Source organism: Pseudopipra pipra, chromosome 2 (assembly GCF_036250125.1).
Source record: "Pseudopipra pipra isolate bDixPip1 chromosome 2, bDixPip1.hap1, whole genome shotgun sequence".
NCBI classification, from domain to species: Eukaryota; Metazoa; Chordata; class Aves; order Passeriformes; family Pipridae; genus Pseudopipra; species Pseudopipra pipra.
This window is the reverse complement of record NC_087550.1, coordinates 79,860,928-79,880,112: the sequence shown is the minus strand read 5'-3', so window position 1 is coordinate 79,880,112 and position 19,185 is coordinate 79,860,928. Positions and strand designations below refer to the sequence as shown.

At 40.4% G+C, this 19,185-nt stretch overlaps 1 protein-coding gene across 5 annotated transcripts in view; it reads left to right on the top strand.

Annotated features, from left to right (window-relative positions):
• Positions 1-15,370: 15,370 nt before the first annotated feature.
• Positions 15,371-19,185, top strand: part of TMTC4 (transmembrane O-mannosyltransferase targeting cadherins 4) — a 59,888-nt gene continuing 56,073 nt past the window's right edge. For 4 of the 5 annotated variants that reach the window (XR_010428425.1, XM_064646091.1, XM_064646089.1 and 1 more), the window contains exons 1-2: positions 15,401-15,520; positions 17,782-17,997. Coding sequence is in view for 4 of the 5 variants with exons in the window: in XM_064646091.1 (XP_064502161.1) it covers positions 17,836-17,997 (162 nt within the window). In the remaining variant the exon portion in view is untranslated. Of the gene's footprint in view, positions 15,521-17,781; positions 17,998-19,185 lie in introns of all 5 variants that reach the window. The other variant, XM_064646090.1, reaches the window with a different exon arrangement.

Here is a 19,185-nt window from a genome sequence, read left to right as displayed (position 1 = left end):
TCCATCTGCAGACTCTCTCAAGCCCTTCTTTATCTTAAAACTTAGGCAAATTAGGTAAGGTTAATCCAAAATAGGTTAACTGCCTAATAACACTATGTTGGGTAAACTGTACATTTTTAATTCAAAATTCTATTATTTTCATTTGTTTTTTCTCCCTTGGTTATTACTGTAATATTAATTGTTAATGTATTTCATGTTATTGAAGATATGAATTCTTAATGTACTATCTGTGTTGCACTATTCTTTATTATTGTATTGTATCATGTATTTAAGATTTGAAGAAAAATTAAAAAAAATTTATTATACTGAGAGATTTTTCCCAGGGCCTGGCTCCCGAAATTCTCTTTGGGAGGATCTCAAGACCAAGAAATGGCACATAGTTTCTAGTATTAAAGGAGACAGACCTTGTTATATTTGGATTTGTCTTATATTTACACAAACTTCTAAAATAAGTCTAGGGATGTAGGGGTGCCTATTTTTCTTTTTGTTGACTATAAACAAGCCCAGAACAAGAAGCTCAGATGTAGATACAAAGCTACATGTGATCAGCTACATTAACCCCACTTCAAGTGATGTAAATTTACCACTGTCTTCTGATGGTCTTCTTGGAAGGAGTGATATAAATCCCATTCAAAATTCTATTCCATATCTTCAGGAGCAGTTCCAGCAGGGAGGAAAAGGAATTAACTGGACACTTTATGCACTGCAAGAGTCTGCAATTCTACCAATCTGAAAAGATACTATCATTTTCAGAGTGGCACTGCTTGCCTTGAGAAATTGTAAATTTTGAGACACTCAGGAGAATATTTTTAAGCAGGAAATTCATAAGGGGGTGCAATCTTTGCCAAAGATACAGCATATTCAAAGAAGTACTCACTCGACATAGCCTGTTGATAACCAGAAAACTCTTTGGAGTTTTAAAACAGATATGAAAGGAATATTTAGATCTACATCAGGCCTCACCTTAAAGAAGAGCAATACCAAACTTACAGCTTGGTCTCCTCTGTAATCTTAAGGATAATCGCACTGTGACTTGTTTAACATGATGTTATACACTTGAGAGTCAGCAACATAAATTTACCTGAAGGGTCATTCAGAAGACATGGTCTGGTTGAAAGCCCAACATGGTCCTTGTTCACTCAATGCAGTGTCAAAATCACATTTCTGTTGCTGATAAGACAAACAAGCACTTGCTCTTTTCTATTTCTCTCTCCTTTTTTTTTTTTTTTTTTTTTTGGAGATGTAGGGTGCCTTACTCTTAAATTTAGAGCACAATAAAGGGTCTGGACACCATTTTCCAGATTGCTGTTAATACAGCCTTTTTTTAATGTGTTGAATTGTGTGCTAGGAAAATACATCACAAGAGCCTTGAACATACAGTGTCCCAGATAGAATCTATGAAGCCTTTTATTTGCTTGCCCTGTGTATAACTGGTGGTTTAAAAACTATTTAAAGAAAAATAAGATTTTTTTTTTCAATCAAGTGTGGTCATTTCTGTGTAAGCTTGGTACTATAAGGCCTGTAACAGGGGCACTCTGTTAGCATCTACTGTGTAGCAAGGTATTTAAATCATTAAGCAGACAGACTACAGCAGACTAAATTTACATGGCAGGTATTGTGCAATGCTGGAAGGTGATTCTACCAAAAAAAAAGAGCCATTCTGTAAATTTGGGGTAAATATGAAATCTCTACACTAGCAAGAAGGTCAGGATGTGCAATGTTAAGTGGCTATCATCCAGATTAAAGATGCAGTTTGCAACATGAGAATGAAAAAGACAGGACACTGCTCTACCCAGCATCCTATAAGGGGATAAGTGGTGAAATCACACTCAGCTCCACATCATATGTGTCTGTGGTAGAAGGGTAGTACCCAGCTGTTCTATTAGTCATTCACTGGAGAGATGAGGACTCAGGCTGCACTGTAAATATCTAAAGTGGAATCACAAGAATCCTCCCCTCTTTGTTACATGGTCTTCCACTGCTCTTTCTCCCTTTAATGTGCTCTCCCTTCTTTCATGACTAAACTCATTTATTCAACTAATCACTTGGTAGTGAGAAAGTACCATTCTCAGACAGCTTGCTTTTCCACATTTTTTGAAGTGATGAGGAAATTTTGCATGTCTATAAAGACACCTAAAAGCTTACTGTGGTCATTTCTATTGAATGAAAATCAGGAACCTTAAGCAAACATTTTGTTTAGGGTTAAGGTAAAGTACTTTCATGCACAATATATTTCCTTGTATTCACTTACTGTGTATTTTACTATTCCTGTAGACTATAGCAAAAAAATCTTCCACCAATGCACATCCTTCCCCTTAAACAATGTGAGACTGACTTGGCTAGTATTCAACCTCTGCCAGTGGTTGCAGCAGCCAGTCTTCACCAAATGCAATAGCACATACTCTAACTCTTGGGCAGCTTTTGTACACTGTTTTGTTATTTACGATCCATCTACCATGCTGGGGGGGCTGAGGGGGCGAGAGTATCCCCATTCTATTCATAAGTGCAAGCAAAATTCTGGTGTTAAATTCTGCTTGATCCCTTACTGCTTCTGCAGCTGTGTTCAGGCAGCCAAACCCGTCAGTGTTGTATACAAACCAGCTCTTTGCAGCAGATACAGAATATAAGAATCCCCTTGTGGTAGCTGTCTTGTTTTTATAATGGGGCATGTAGACAGTAAAAGTGTCTTCTGTGTTCAGCATTACCTTTTCAGAGTCAGGTACAGATTGCTTCCTGCTTACTGCTTCCCTTAATATCACCACCCCTATGGCAACCAAGGAGGAACATGGTGTTCTATATATGCTATGCATAATGCCTTCTAGGAAAGAGTTTGGATTCACCGCTGATGGTTCTGATTGTGTATCTATAAGGCCCCTCACCTGCCACTGCTGAGGAGAACTAATGAAATGCAGCACAAGTCAGCAAGAGGGAAGGCATAGGCAGGTACTTCAGCTGTCACGTAGCTTTTGTTTTGATATTCTAATTCACCAGGATCACTCTCCTTCTTAGGAAAAAGAAACATTTGCTGCCACATTTGGTGTCACATATCTTTTTGAAGATATGAGTGCACTTTTGGAGCTCTCCAACACAGCTACCATAGGGAAATAATTTTGTTGCTGGAGTTATCTCAACTGTAGAACTGATTGTACCATTTAGCACCCCCTACCCACCCCGACTATTCTTTTTCTTGCTTCACTACAGCATGGCTAACTAGGGAAATCTATTATCCCAGATCACCATTATGAACACTTCCCTACTATTCATCAGGATTGGCTCTAACATCCACCTAGGGGGGAGAATCTGGTGGCAGATTAATATGATTCTGCTGCTAAGAAGATAATACATACACTGCTGTAAATACAATTTTACCTAACTATGCTCCTTGCCACCATCTAGTGGGTGGCTGGACATTTTGTTTATCCCTAAAAATTACTGGGTTATCTTTTGAGACAAGGCACACAGATACTTTGCATATGTGCCATACTTAAATGTGTTTGTCAAAAATAGTTTCTTTGCTAGTTGGTTCAATAACAAATGTATCTCCTACATGTTTTCATCGTAAGTCAAATATGGCAAGTCTTTCCTCTGTATTTAGTTTATCAAAGCTGTCTTTGAAAATCTCAGCCCACTGAAAGCCCAAAGGAATGTATGGCTGTTTTCAGATGGAGCAGTATTTGCCTCAACTTTGCTTTTTGTTTTTCTAACAAAATACATTGTATATGGACCAAACACATGTATATACAAAGAGAAACCCAGTCATGATTCCTTACTCAAATTTGCTTCTGACCTCAGCCAGTTAAAACTACTCTCTGGCATTTCATACATTTGTGCATAAGTTCCCCTAGCCCTCCTGGAGTTCTATGAAAGCACTTCTTCTGTCTACTGAAGAACTTCTAAACTGAAAGCTTAACAGAATTAAAAATTGATGCAGCCTTAAGAATACACTTACTGTGCATAAAAGTGGTTTGCTGCTCTGTCCAGCCACAGTTCTGACCTCCTGTTGCACTAACAAGCACTATCTCCACTGCAGAAGATTTTCAGCTGAATCAGTCCTCTGAAATTACAGTCAGTTGCATAACAGACTTGAGTTCTGAGAACCACAAAACTTCCACTCTCTTGCAATGAAGCAGCTTAAAATTTCTACTGCCAAAGCCACAAAAACTGCAGCATCAATATAACAGAAAAGAACAGCAGTATGATCAATGCTCAAAAAAACAATGAAGTTATCAGGACATGGTTAAAAAGCTGCTTGTATTTCCCTCCAAGCATGTTTCCAGAGCTATTTTGAGCAGTCATTACACTCACTCACTCACTCACTCACTCACTCACTCACTCACTCACTCACTCACTCACTCATATATATATGTATAGATATATAGATGGATATGTATGTATACATACACATACATATTTCTCTGTGTGTGTATGTCTGTGCATATTTATGTATACATATGTCTACACACATACATATATTTTCATACACTTCATCTGTTCTGACCTATTGATGATTCCTTATCCAACCCTGTTCATAGTGATAAGGATTTCCTCAAGTCTTCCAGTTGATCTTGATAATCTTTCTCTTAAGTCACTCTTGGGGACCTCCTATAAGAACTCTTTTCTTGCTAAGATATGACATAATTATTACTAGTAACACATATTGTCAAACAATACTGAATGAATTCACAATGATTAGGCTTTCCCATGTTTAAAAATGAATAATAAATAATTTGCTACAGTTTTAGCAGGCAAAACAAGATCTTTCAAAACCTGAAATTCATCAACAACAAAAATGAAGTTGGTGTACACATGTAAAGCAGGCAATTTTCATAGAGTCATAGAATCACAGAATGGTTTGAGTTGGAAGCAACCTTACAGATCACCTAGTTTTCACCCGCCTGCCATGGGCAGGGAAACCTTTCACAAGACCTGGTTGCTCAAAGCCCCATCCAACCTGACCTTGAACACTTCCAGGGGTGGGACAGATACAGTTTCCCTGGGCAACCTGTTCCAGTGTCTCATCACTCTCACAGTAGAAGAGTTTCTTCCTAATATCTAACCTAAACCTACCCTCTTTCAGTTTAAAGCCATTCCCCCTTGTCCTTTCAATATATGTCCTCGTAAAAAGTCCCTCTCCAGCTTTCCTGTCAGCTTTTAGGCACTGGAAGGCTGCTCTAAGGTCTCCCTGGAGCCTTCTTTTCTCCTGCTAAACAACCCCAACTCCCTGAATCTGCCCTCATCGGAGAGATGCTCCAACCTTACGATCATCTTCGTGACTCTCCCCTGGACTCACTCCAACAGGTCATCCTTATCTTGTGGGCCTCAGAGCTCCACACAGAGCTCTCATGAGAGTGGAATAGAGGGAACTAACTCCCTCGAAGTGCTGGTCAATTTTTTTTTACTCAGCCAAGCATACAGTTGCTGTTCTTGATGCACTATATCTCACCTGGACCAAAACTTGCATGAAGTGACAGCAGTGCCCTCTTGGGAAGAGCCTAGAATGCCTAAATGGATCATATATCTGCCTACAAGATCTAGATTTACCTGCAGAAAGCAGCTCCTCAACTAGCTGTTTTTGTAACAAACTGTTACTGTTGCTTTTGCATTTAAAGATTTAGAATATCACTCATAACAATAATATTAGTATGTGTTTTTCTTTGCTGCTTATTAGAGAAATAGGTACACTTTATTTGGCAGTTTGTTTATTTAACTAGTTAAATTACCCGAGCCAAAAGTGAAAATAGTTAGATGTGATAATATGCAAAAAATATCCTTTCTTATGAGAAGCATCTTTTGAATTTGACAGATGGCTTAATGTGAGATCTCAACATCCTTTCAACAGCAAAATAAATCAAATAAAGGTGGTAATAAAAGTAGATGGCCTAGAGGCATGTTATTTGCATAGGATTCAGAAAATTAGTTTTTATTTTGTGGTGGGAATTCACAGTAGCCTAACAAGGTTAGTCTCATTAGTCTCTCGTAGGCACACATGGAAATTTAGAGGAAGAGGAAAGTTAGCCATTGGAAAAAACCTCCTCCCTTCATCCACGTCTTTCTTTTCCCTTCCTCATTGGACAATCAAAACCATAAGCAGGAAAGGGTAGTCCTGCACTGATAGAAATCAAGCTGAAACTAGGGATTTTATTGCTCATCTCTCAGTGTTAAGATTGGTGCAATGATGTGTGAAGATAGTGCAAATAAATGGTGCCAGAAGCTTTGCTGCTCAAGAAGCTGAAATCCCTTTTCCAAAACTGTTGAGGGTACAACAGAATGGACAGCCACTGATACAACCATATCAGTATGTTTTGACACTACAGTCTTAACAATTCATTTTCTATCTACCATTCAGAAGAAGCCTGCAGCCTTTTAAAAAATATTTTAGAAATTCTTTATCAATGTTGACTTTTTTTTTTAATTCCCAAGATGTATAAATGCCTAAAATAAATCTTATAATGTTTGAACCAGCTCTAATGTACTACTTAAAGGATTTGATACAGATCATGATGCACCATTCCAGAATGAGGCTTGGTGAACCTAAACATAAAATAATGGTTCCTGAAGGAATTATAAAATCAATGACATGAGCACAAGGGATTTGCACAAAAAAAATTTATTATTATGGTAGTCAACAAATATAACTCTTTTGCCACATATTTAGGGGAACACAACTGCATGAAAGCAAATGCTTTAAAATTCATGTTATAGAATTTTCTGGGACAACACAGTTGGAATTATTGTCTGCTATTATTATTGTCCTGGGTCTTAATTTTTTTCGCCTTCTTCTACTTTTCCTTTTTCTCTTGTTCACAAAATAGAGGAGATACAACTCTTATTCATGTTTCAGTATGCAATTTATTGACTACTGCCCACTATTTCAGACAATGTGATATGCTAATAAAACACACAAATAAAGTAAAATATTTTAAAGTACATTTTCAGAATATGGAGTTCCAGTATCATCTGTCATGAAATCCAGAACTTAAGAGTAATAACACAGTTAAATCCTTGTCTTATTATTTTACATCAAATGGGTTTAGTGGTCTTGTATTAGACTCTTTGCCTTTAGTTCTGCTGTTACCGAGCACCCTAAAAGTCTTGTAGGAACAGAAAATTTCTCCTTCTGGATTAATTTGCTCCTTCATAAATGTTTGTTTGTTAAAGCTACACAAGCATATTTCCTGACATTTCTCTGTAGTGTTGTACCAAGGGATAATTTAGTCAAGAGAGTCCAGGACTGCATCTTTGTAACACACCAGATTGCCGGCATTTGAGGTCAGGGACATGGCACCACTAGGGCTTGATCCTATGAAACACAGCAAGCTTGCTCAGAAACAGCTGATATCTTGCAAAATGGTTTTCAAACTAATTGCATTTGGAAAAGGAAGCTTTGGAAGATAATGTCAATGTATTTAAATACATACTGTCACCTTTAATGTCTGTAAATACTAGCTATGGCTACAGTTTCTGCCTGGCTCCAATCTTCCTCACCAAAGTGTTGATCTGCTTTCATACAACTACTGCCACTGAACTCAACACATAAAATTTAAGAGCACTTGGCACTTTTCAGAAATGGGTCCTCAAGCAGATACTGAAAAAACATGTATGTGCTGCAAATGCATGTGGGTTGTCAAGTGTTCTTTAAAGCCACGGATATATGTAATAAAAATAACTAATGCCTGGGCTACATTCAATCATTTCCTAGCATGCAGGCCACTGCATCTGTGGAACAATTTCTTGATGTTTCTGACTCACTTGGAAGGCTAAAAATACAAAAGTAAGACACAAGAGTAGAAATGTCCTTCCACCAAGACGTGGTCAAGAAATCTCTTATGTCTCTGAATTCTGCCTGAAGATTTCTACAGAAAGTTCAGAAACAAACTTGCTGAAAGCTCTCCATGTATTTGCCTCAGGGAGTTGGACAGGAGTGCACTGCTGGCATTTTTACTTCCAATTTGTAGACTGGAGCCATTTCTTCTTCTTTTTGTCTTTTTTTTTTTTTTTTACATTTATTAACTTTATTTTTGATGTGTTAAGAAAAGAGTGAGAAAATAGGCAGTGAGGTTTTCATTTCTTTTTCTTTCTCAGTAAATCAAACTAATAATTGCAAGAGATGCTTATTATTAGGCAGGCCTTGATTTGTGATGTACTGAGCCATCTATCTTTTGCTGTGGTTACAAGAATAACTTGCTATGGGTAAGCCAACACATACGATCTTGTGGGGCATCAACTCTTTTGCAGCCACTGCCTGTGCACACATTGATACTCTGACGTACCTTGGGGTAGGTGCGAGCAAGTTTACCCTCAGTGAAGTTATTTTTCCTTTATTATCCTATTGCAGAACCTATCACAGCTCAAAAATCCCACAATTGATTTGCTGGTAGCCGAGCCCTGGGGCTTGGAATGTAAATAAGATGCAGAATGAAAGTCACGTGCACTGCAGCAGCCGACATCGAGCGCAGGTACTTCATCAATTGACCTGATTTCTGGAAAATCTGCTTGCAGCCTTGAAACTAGCTTGCAATTACAATTTTTGCTATAAAATATTAGTCTCCATGGTAATGAGAAGTGCTTTACTAACTTATTTAGGGAAAAAAAAAAAAACATGAGGAGATGACAGTATCTCAGAAAATGAAATTTTCAGTATTATTTCACAGTTGAACAGCTTCGTGCAGACTTGTCAACAGATTAGTAGCATTCTGCCCATTTTATATACAGAAAAACAGAGTAATTAATAGCCCCCAGGCCTTCCTTTCAGAAAGGAGATTTAATGAGCTCTGTAGCAGTATCAGAACAGAAGAGCACATAAATAGTTTTCCTGTGTCCAAGCAAAAGAACACTACCAATGGAAGGATGGCCCCACTTCACTCCCTATAAGATCCACCAAATGTTATTACTCAAATGCTGCTCTACCAACTTAAATGTTGCAAAATTGTGGGGTACAAATGGGCAGGAAATGGGGCAGGAATTCTGTCTTTCCTACGCTTTTGTGTAATACCCATCACAATGGGAGTCTGATCCACAGGCCCTAGCTTACTGGGGGGAAAAAAAGTAATTATGGTCTAGTAGGCAACAGAAGAATAAGAAAAATGTGTCAGGCTCTGTACAAAGGCAGTATCTGCTCAACAGATAATGTATTAGTCAGACTAACTTATGAATAAGGGGCTGTTTTAGAGCTACATTAACAGGCTTCCAAAGTTGGTTGTGATATCTTTCTGAATAACTTCCTCACAGAAAATATAATGGGTAAAAATCTTTAAATCTGGGAACCACAGATCTGAAGTCAGGGTGGGGAGAGAGAAAAGAATTGCCTTTTTTCTGCCTAGTTAGAAGGTCAGAGAGAGAGGCACAGAATTCAAACTGTGGCAGCCCGCCCAAGGGTGTCCTATCAATTCTACTTTCCAGTGCACAAGAAGTCTTCTAGAAGATAAATGGTTAATTGAATAACTCAGTCCTATTTCTTCTGAGATGGAGCTCTCTTGGATGGGCAGCAGCAGAAGAGCACAGTTTGTGTCCTATGAAACTCTTGGGGTTTTACCTTTCCTCTGTCAACTCAAGTTTTTCTGAAACCTCAGAGTTCCTCGTAGCAAGGAAAATGCTATGTTATAACAAGCTCTGCTGGGTTCTGTTTCTTGTTCCTCCCACTGAATTACTGTGCAAGCATGGATAAGTGACTTTATCTCATTATTCCTCAGGTTTTTCTCCTCTAAAGCGAGATGCTTTCATTTGCCAAGCATTCTAGATGAAAACAAGATAAAGTATTCCCTCTTAAATTTCTTATACAGGCCATAATTACCCCAAGCAAGAAGGGGAAGAAAGAAAAACGTTGTTTACAAATCACAGCTGGAAATTATCTAAAAGTAGCCACTCTAACTACACTCCACGGTAACTCATATGTCTTAAATATCTCAGTGCTTTCTTGGGTAGACACTAAAAATGCAAGCATTACTGTATAATCTCATGCTTCTAGCCAGAACTGCATGAAACAAAATTATTTTAGCAAGAATAAAAAATTAATTTCACAAATACAAGTAACAAGAAAAGTTTAAAATAATTTCTGCATTTTATGGCAGTGTTACTGTCTGATGTCCTGGCCTGCAGTCTGATGTCATCTAATGGCTGTTGGATCATGCTACTTGCCAAGTATACCTCAAACACTGATGCAGTTTTAAGATCTTTCAATAAAGCTTTTGATTTAAGAATTATAAACTGGGTTCATATGAATCATGAACTATTAATTTCTCTCTTTTTTTTCATTATATTATAGTGTTTCATGGTATGTATTTCCCTGAAGTTCTCTTATCTTTTAGGGTTAGCTTCAAAGATCCCTTTTTCCCTCCTACTTTTTAAATATAGGCCATGGTTCTTTAAATGTGGATGAACTTTCAGGATTCAATGGAACCCATTGTTAGGTTAGCTGGTCTGTGAAAAAGAAAGAAAAGGTTAGACACATAGTCGAAAAGTTAAAAATAGCACTAAAATGTACAGGTCCCAATTCATTCTTTCCTGTACCTCACATCATCATTTCATACCACTCAGTAAAAAATGACATCATCTGACTGACTTATGACATTCAGCACCATATTTCACTTAGGCAAATGACTATGTGAGTGCAAAACAAAGGTCCAATTTGCTAAAATTAAGTAATTCAAGGAAAGGCAAATCATTTTTCTGGTGCTCTGACCATGGTTTCAGATGCTTTTCAAGAGAAGCTACTTTAGATGCTGTTGGATTTTTTTCAGCAGATTATAATTTTCCTTATTTGTTAATGTATTGCCCCATACAACTTTATATAGTGTGCAATAATGTTTCAATCAATTTAACAGTAAGACAGATATAGCTGTCTTTAAAAGTGCCTATTTTTATTTATATTTGTATGTGTATGTGTAGTTAAAAGACTATTTACAAATTGATTCTGACAGTAGAGATGCTTGCACAGCCTTTTCATTAGGACAATACAATTTTAAGATGTAAAACTTGGAAATATTCTTAAATCATAATGTTAGCACATGCAATCATTCTGACTATGTCTCCAACCTTTTCCTTGTACAGCTTGAAATAATTTTAGGAAGGGAATTTGAGTAGTTTTGAAAATTATTTAGAAGTTCCATTTTCCATTTAAATTTTAATTTTTTTTATCTTCTGTTTCTTTGTGTCAAGCATAGAGAGTTATTTTAATTTCAATGTCTGGCAAAGAGAGGGTGTATTTTCTCTAACGTTAACAAAAGCTAGGCAGATGCACAGAGTGAAGTAGTTCAGTATTAATGCTGAACTTGCAACGAATTGGCATAAATGCATTGGTAATTTCCTTGAAAGGCTTAGGTTGATTATTGATAGACGGTTCTGTATTTTTCCTATAAAAGCTAAAGTATAGTTTGTAGTATGCCTAAAGTACTATAGTGAGAAGTAGTGATGAGGACTCTTATGGTTCAGAGAACAACAGAATAGCAGAATCTTTGTTATTCAGAAGTGTTTTACCTGCTACATTTTCATTTTATATTGGCAAGAACATGTTCCACAACCACCTGTATAGCAGAGCATAATTCTCACTTTCAGAATTAATTTTTTTAAAGTATATTTCTTATCTACCTATTTAGGGGATAAATTAACATAATTTAAGACTGGAAGCCATAATCCTTCAAATCTATCCTAAACATTTTAGTAGCAACAAAATATCAGTCATTGTTGGTCAATGGACCTTCTCATTCTCAACCAGTGAGCAAGGATATGTCTACAGTAGCAGGGCCAATGGATTCAATACTTCACTGAAAACCTCAATTCTAAGGAAAATTAAAGTTGTGGGGTCTATCTGTCAATCCTCTTCTGATAACTTCTGTTCCATTTATTCCAGAGTTATCAAAGTACAGCAGCTTCAAGCATGTTCAGTTCCTGCATGTTCCATAAAAAAGCCCATAATGGCGGCATAAATGACAGCAATCCTGTAGACACTTTCACTGAGAGACTGAGCTGTCACTAATTCTATGTGGTGGCTGGCTGGCCAGGAAGTCTGGGCAGGCTGTTCACCAGGGAACACATTCATAGCTCCGGTCAGTTATAGCATAAAATGAACCTGGAATGGGTAACAAGACAAAAAGCAAAGTGAGAAATATCAAGGGATCTTAATGAAGATGTCTTATATGGGTCACGAGGGGAACTGCAGTTAGTAAAGCAAGGAGGTATAAGAATATGAGACACATAAAAAACACAAAACAAGCTCCATTCGTTAGAGTCTTGTTGCAACAATCTTGTTTAACTTCTGTTTCATTTGTTCCTTGGTTTTATGACTTAAGGTTGATCAACACTGCAACTCCAACAGGCATATAAGTTTGCCTGTCTACATATGTATACGCATGCATATCAACACACACATACAATACATTACATACAAAACAAGCTACCTAAGACATTCTGCTACTTAAAGTGCCTCATAGCAGAGTAGTTACTTGGGGCACCAGCTGTCTAGAGGAAGAGACCATCAAAACCCTATTAACAATAATAATGCAAATATGCATATTATTTATGAAAATATTTGCATGTATAACGCCTTTTTAAGCTTCTGAAATGTTTTGGTTGAATCCCGCATTACTACATTTTATTCTCTTCTCTTCAAAGTCACTGCGATACCGGCAAATGCTGATCCCTTGAAATACAACATTTTTTGCACACTCCTTTCTTACAAGGAAAAGGCTGGCCTTTGTGCAGATCTGCAATGGCAGGCTGCTAAAAACAAGGATGCAATAGTCACTTAGGCAGATCAATTTAGCATGCTGAGAAAACTACAGAGCAAGGAGATACTCACTTCATACACACAACCCTCCTAGAAATAGCAGATTAAAAAAAAGAAAGTGGCATTGTATTTAGGAACTGTTTCAAACTGAAGTGCTATAATAACCCTCCAAAGAAGCAGACTGGAGATAAATTATGCAACTGTAGCTGATTTGAATCAGATTTTGAGGGAACTAGGGAACTCTCCAGAACAGGTATTTGCTCTGCAGTTCTTCATGTTAATTAAAACAGAACAGAAGGTCATCATAAAAGCTGCTATATTATTAAAAGCGAGATAATAAAACCCTAAGAAAAAGGCTTATTTCAAAATGGAAAATAATGTGAAGGAGGGGCTTCTGCATATGTTGACTAATTCACAAGGAAATGTTAATCATTATTGTTGTATTGACATAAGTGGTGATGAGGTGATTTATACCATCTGTGCATCTGGCTGTGTGGAAATATATATATTTGACCAGAACTGATGATATCAGCAGACTTACACTGAACAAATGAAATTCTAGTTATAAAGCATAGATCAAGGATGTGCAGATGTATAAGATATGTGAGCAAAGGAGCTACAAGATGAGTATATGATATATTTATTTCTACTAATGGTCCATTCACATCAGCAAATGTGATAAAGTCAAACTCACTACAGAACAAAAATGTAACACAGAAATGTCAAAGTGACTCAACTAGTACAAGTCTAGCAATTGTCACAGTCTGGTGAGGCAAATCTCAACCTTGATTCACAGAACCTTACATATATTTACATATGCTTAAATTAAAAAAAATTACATAGATGCAAATTTAGTCATGAACTGAAATTTCATTTACTTCATTAGAAGTTATAGATGACACCATAAAATACATGATAGACTGCCTTTCTTAACTAAGGGATTTCTTTCTAAATTGGGTACCTCTCCTCTGATTTGGGGCCCTTCCATTAGCAAACACAGATTAAAAAGTCTGTAAATATTGTGATCTCAGAAAGATTGTTGAATTTGAGAATTCTTATTGACAAGAAATTGACTTTTTAATACATATTTGTTGTAGTTTGGGGAGTGGAAGTTGAAACAGTAAGGAAATGTCAAGAAACGGACATCAACCAGTATTACTTCCTCATCATGAACTAGTATGGCAAACCAGCTATTTTTAGGAAGTGATATAAATCTCAATGCTTTGAATTGTAGGAGAAACCTAGAAACCATGCTTTTCCTGACTATCTCACATTTTATCTTGCATTTATAAGGCTAAACAACCCAAAAGTAAAAAAGACATCTTTCACCTCTATCATTTTACGATAGCAAATTATAAAACACAAAGCTTCCTGATTGTGCCTACTTAGATCACTGAGCTGGGGACAAGGCCAGAACGGACAAGATAATTTTGAAGTACAATGCTTAATTTACCAGTTTGCAGGTCTTTGCATATTTAGCTCTCGTAACATAGGGACCAGAAGTTCACAGTCAGTGAATAGAGCTTCATGTGCTTGATGACAGCAAGTCACCAGCTTTCCACCACTTCTCAGTTGAGAAGTATCTCAGATGCTTTGTGGTAGCTGTTAAACAAGCACAGGTTACAGCCTACCACCTTAAAAGCAGGAGCTTCACATATACAGTTGAATAATATACGAGCCTGGCGATTGTGCTGGCTCAGCTACTCCCTCACACGCAGCTGAGCTGCCCATGTTGCAGCAGATGTTCCAAAGCAGGTGTCAGTTGACAAGTTAGGCAGTGGCAGCCATTGAAGCCCTCCCAAAGCAGTGCTTCCACTGGAGAGTTAAAGCCTCAAAGGAGTCACGAAATAACTTTGTTAATTTGACACTTGATAATGCAAACATCTTAAAATTCCCACTACAAATCATATGTCACTGCCTGGCATACAGCCAGGATTTCTCAACCAGTTTCAGCATATAAAGATTTTAACGGGTTTTTTTCAGGGAAGCTTCTGCCGAGCATTTGGTATTACCAGTTCAGTGTTTAATCACACTTTCTTTTACCAGGAAATCGCAGTGATGAAAATTATGTACACCTGACACAGCCTTTTTGTTGCCTCCTTACAGTACCTGTCCTGCGGGGGAGCACCTGCAACAACCCCGGCTGCAGCACAATGGCCCCTTACAGAAAGGCTGGAACCCTCTGCTAATGTGCCCAGCTCACCCAAGTATCCCCTCTGGGCAGCGAGACCCTGACACGACAAGACCCCCCCGCTCCGCTCGGCTCCACTGGCTCTGTAGCTGCTTTCCGGGGGGATTCTCGCTTCGCGCACGCCCGCCGCCGCAGGAACCTCGTCTTCGAGGGAGGAGTGGGGGACTCGGGGCACGGAAACACGCGATTCCGCGCCCCCCGCGCTGGGCAGCCCCGCACACCCCGGTTCACCTGGGCCACCCCTCCGCCCCGCGGCCAGCCAGGTGAGCGGACAGGGACCTGTCGGCAGAGGGGGCGGCGCGCCCCGGAGACGCGGCGCGGGCGGCGCTGGGAGTGTCCTGGCCCCCACCTTTGTGCGGGGCGCGGAGTTTGAGAGGGCGGAGGAAGGACCCGCACGGGCCCCGCGGCCGCCGCCAGCGACGCCCCGGCCCCGCCCCGGCCCCGCCCGCCGCGCGTCACCGCGGCCGCAGCCAATGGGCGGCGGGGATGTTTCCCGGAGGCGAGGCCGCCGCGGCCCCTCCCCCGCGGGCCGCTCCGCTCGGGGCTCGCCGGGCGCGAGAGTTTCGCTCCCGGGTGGGAGATGCCGGGCGGGATTCGTGTCCTCGCAGGTAACGCCGCGCAGGGGAAGGGGGGGGTCTCGCCCGTGCCCCGCTCGCTGGCGGAACCGGCCCGGGGGGTGCTGAGGGCTAGCCGGGACAGGCCCCCCCCCTCCCCACGGCGGAGCCGCCGCCGCCGCCAGGACAAAAGGGGAGCGGCGAGCGGGGCAGAGCTTCCGTCGAACTCCCGGCGCAGCCTTGCCCCGCGCCCGCCGACTGCCTTCCCGGGCCGGCTCCTTCCCCGGGACCGCCCGCCGGGCGCCTGGGACGCCCCCAAGTTTGCGGGGCCAGGGCGACCCTCGGTGCGAGCCCTCCGGCGGCGCCCGCGCTCCCAGCGGGACGCCCCGTCCCGCCCTGCCGGGGGTGCCTGTGGCGCGGGGCCGGTGCTCTCCGGGTCAGCTCGGGCTCACCTTTCTCTGGAGAGGGCGGCGGGGAGGTGCCTTCCCTCCCTCCCTCCCTCTCTCCCTGCCGCCGCCGCCGGGCAGTGGCGTGTGCGCCGGTCGCAGGGAGGTGGCGGTCCCTCTGTCCCTCGTCGGTGCCCCTGCGGTCACCGCGTTGCCCTGAGAAGGGACCCCGCCGCGGCCCGGCCTCCTGGACCGCGGGGAAGAGGGCCGGCAGCAGCTGTGCGCCGGATCAATGGAACAAGCGTAATTGGAGAAACTTTCAGGGCGAAATTAATTTTGAGTAGATTAAATATTTTAATTGCCTAGTGGGCACTGATGCTGTATCCGTGCTGTTGGTAGCAATGCGGTGCACTTCCCTCAGTTAACAGCCACGCTTTCCGTCTTTGTTTCCGTCAAACTAAGAGCGCAAGGGTGAACTACTTTGAGAAAAGGTTTTGCTCTTAGAGCTGCTGCTTTGCTCAGCCGGGGAGCTCCAGCTTCTCAGATTGTACAGCTCCAGGTTACTGATTTTATCTGAATTTGGGAGCACCGCTATACGGTCCCCGAAGTGAGGAGGGGCACTGATGTGACAGAGAGTACCGCCTGTCCCTGTGCATGTGTGTGTGCATGAATTGGGAATACGCGGAGACTGGAATTCAGTGTTGCAAAAACAGAAAGCTACAGAGCAATTGCCATAGCAGCTCTAATGATCGAGCCCGTTCCAGAAGCCAAATGACTGGAGCTTTTTTCCAAGATCGTATAAAGTCATTAAATGCAATATTTTCAGGGGTGCACTGGAGCTTTTTTCCTAGATTGTATAAAGATATTAAATGCAATGTTTTCAGGAGCGCAATGCTTGATTTAAAAAGCAAATAAATAAGAAGAAACTGCAGATAGGCTAGTATATGTGCTTATCATTCTTTGGGCTTACAAATAAAAATTTCATATTCTGCCCTGTTTTCACTGCAGTTTTCCTTCCATTTGTAACCTTCTCCCCTTGCCATTTATACCAGCACTTGATAATAAGACCAGTCCCAGTAGAGTTGGAGCACCCGAGAAGCAGAGGCAGAATAGCAGTCCAGGCAGAAGGCTGGCTTTGGAGCACTGAAAGAGATCCTTCCGAGTAAAGGTGGCTCATGGGTGTAAAACTCCAGCCTTAGTACCTCCGCACTGATGGATTGCTCAGTGCGTTAGGATTGTAGGGTCTTTTTCATCTACCTCAACAACCTCATGAGCCCATGAATACAGCTGTGGATTTTAGCCTATATTTAAGGTGTGCAGAGTGATCTAGTGAACACTAGATCAGTCTTAATTCTATGCGTCTTGTTGTCTCATTGTTTAAATTGTTGAGATTTAGGGCCTATTCCATTAACTCCTATCTCCATATGTCTGTCTGTGATGCTTGTATGAATTCCTTGCATGGGGAAATGTGTGAGACTAGGTCCTTTAATTTGATTAACAGAAGAGAGTTGAGCTCTTTTGGCAACTAATGGTTTGCTTTTCACACGTGGAAGGAAATTATAATGCTTATCATTCTCTACAGAACTTTCTAAATGCTCCACAGTCTCCATGATACCTCTGTTTGTATTACTTGAACAGTAAGAAACAGAAAAAACAGTGATTTGCTCTAGGTTTTAGAGCAAAGCTTTATCTTAGAATCTAAGAATTTCTCTCTGCTCCAACCATGAGAAACTCTGCCTTTACTTCCCTGTTTGAAGTACAAAATTACGTTTAGGTATGTTCCAGTAATTATGAAATGCACTGAGAGAAAAATGTAAGGTTGTATGGAACTTCATACAGCTTTCTCATCTCCCAACCCAACTCTCCATTTTTAAATTCTTTTTTATTGAAATGTGACTATAACCATGCATTTGTATGTATGTATTTCAGATTTTCAACCAACATAATGCTGAAGCTCTCAGCTTGGAACAAGCATTTTACAGAATGGCACAAACAGAACCTAATCTGGACCATGACATATCATGGTTCCTCCTTCCATCATACTGGGCTAAAATGGTTGTGGCTTTAATTTCCTTCCTCTGCTTTGCTAACAGCTATGATGGAGATTTTGTCTTCGATGATTCTGAAGCCATCATCAATAATAAGGTTTGTCTCTCTTCTTTCCCTCAGACCCTTTGGCATAAATGGTCATAGGAAAAAAAATAATGCAACAGTTGATCTAAGTAGACCCAAAGTTTCAGCCTAGTAAAGAGCTTCCTTTTTTTTTAACTTCATTTTTCCGTTTTGTTTTATTGGGTGTTTTTTAAAGTAAGCCTTATTTAAGGCTGAAAAACAAGAGGTGCAGCAGTGCTCTACCAAAAACCTAGAAGCCTAAATATGCTTAGCGAAATCTTACTCCTAAAGCTATCTCGATAACATGACTTGGGTTCTAATATAGAAACAAATTAAACAGCTTCTTTCCCCCCCCACCTCAGAATGCATCCCCTTTCATTCTTTTGCAAGTAAGATGCTCTGCTTAATGAGTGTTGATAACTGCTCAAGGGGAAGGGAGCTCTTTTTGCCATTCCAAATGGACTTTGCCTGCTTATCATCTAATAAAGCATTACCTGGGGTTGCAGCAACTTTGTATGTGATGTTTATTAATGCTTATTCACAGGGTACCTGTACATCAAGACTGTCTATAGGTCTAATTTTATGCTCATTTCTAAGTCAGTGAGAGTGTGCAGTAGGCTTTTCTGATACCCATTGATGTTAATAGGAGATTTTTTTCAGTATCTCCTCAGGGTCACAAATGAATAAGCCAAGTGAAACAAACTTACTCTGTTTGCAAGACACATAATGCATCACTAAGCTATTGTAGGGTGTAGGGAGCCTCCAGCTGTGGTTTATACCACAAAAATGTTATAGGAAGCAAAGCTTCCTTTTCCTATGCTTCTTCCCCAGTAAAAGTTCCTGTGACAACAGTATTTTTTTTTTAAGTAGAAGCAGAGTATCCTTGTGCTCTGTTTTAAAACTGATCATACTTGCAGTGAACAGTCCTTGAAATGCTTAGGCATTAACATGTGACTCAAATAAACCTCTAGCTGAGATTCTTTTGACTTTGAGGAATTGAGTGTCTTCAATTGTTGAGACACTTCATAGGATCACATGTAGGGGTGAGTGAGCCTATGCCCATGGATGGGTCTTGGTGTTGCAGCTTTTATGCTATTCTGGAAGGTAGTCATTAAATGTTTGGAAAGAAAAGCACACGGTAAAAATAATCACATTTATCTGCTGGTTCTGTTTTCCTGAAACCATGGGGTTACAAGGAGGATAATCTGGAGGCTCATACCA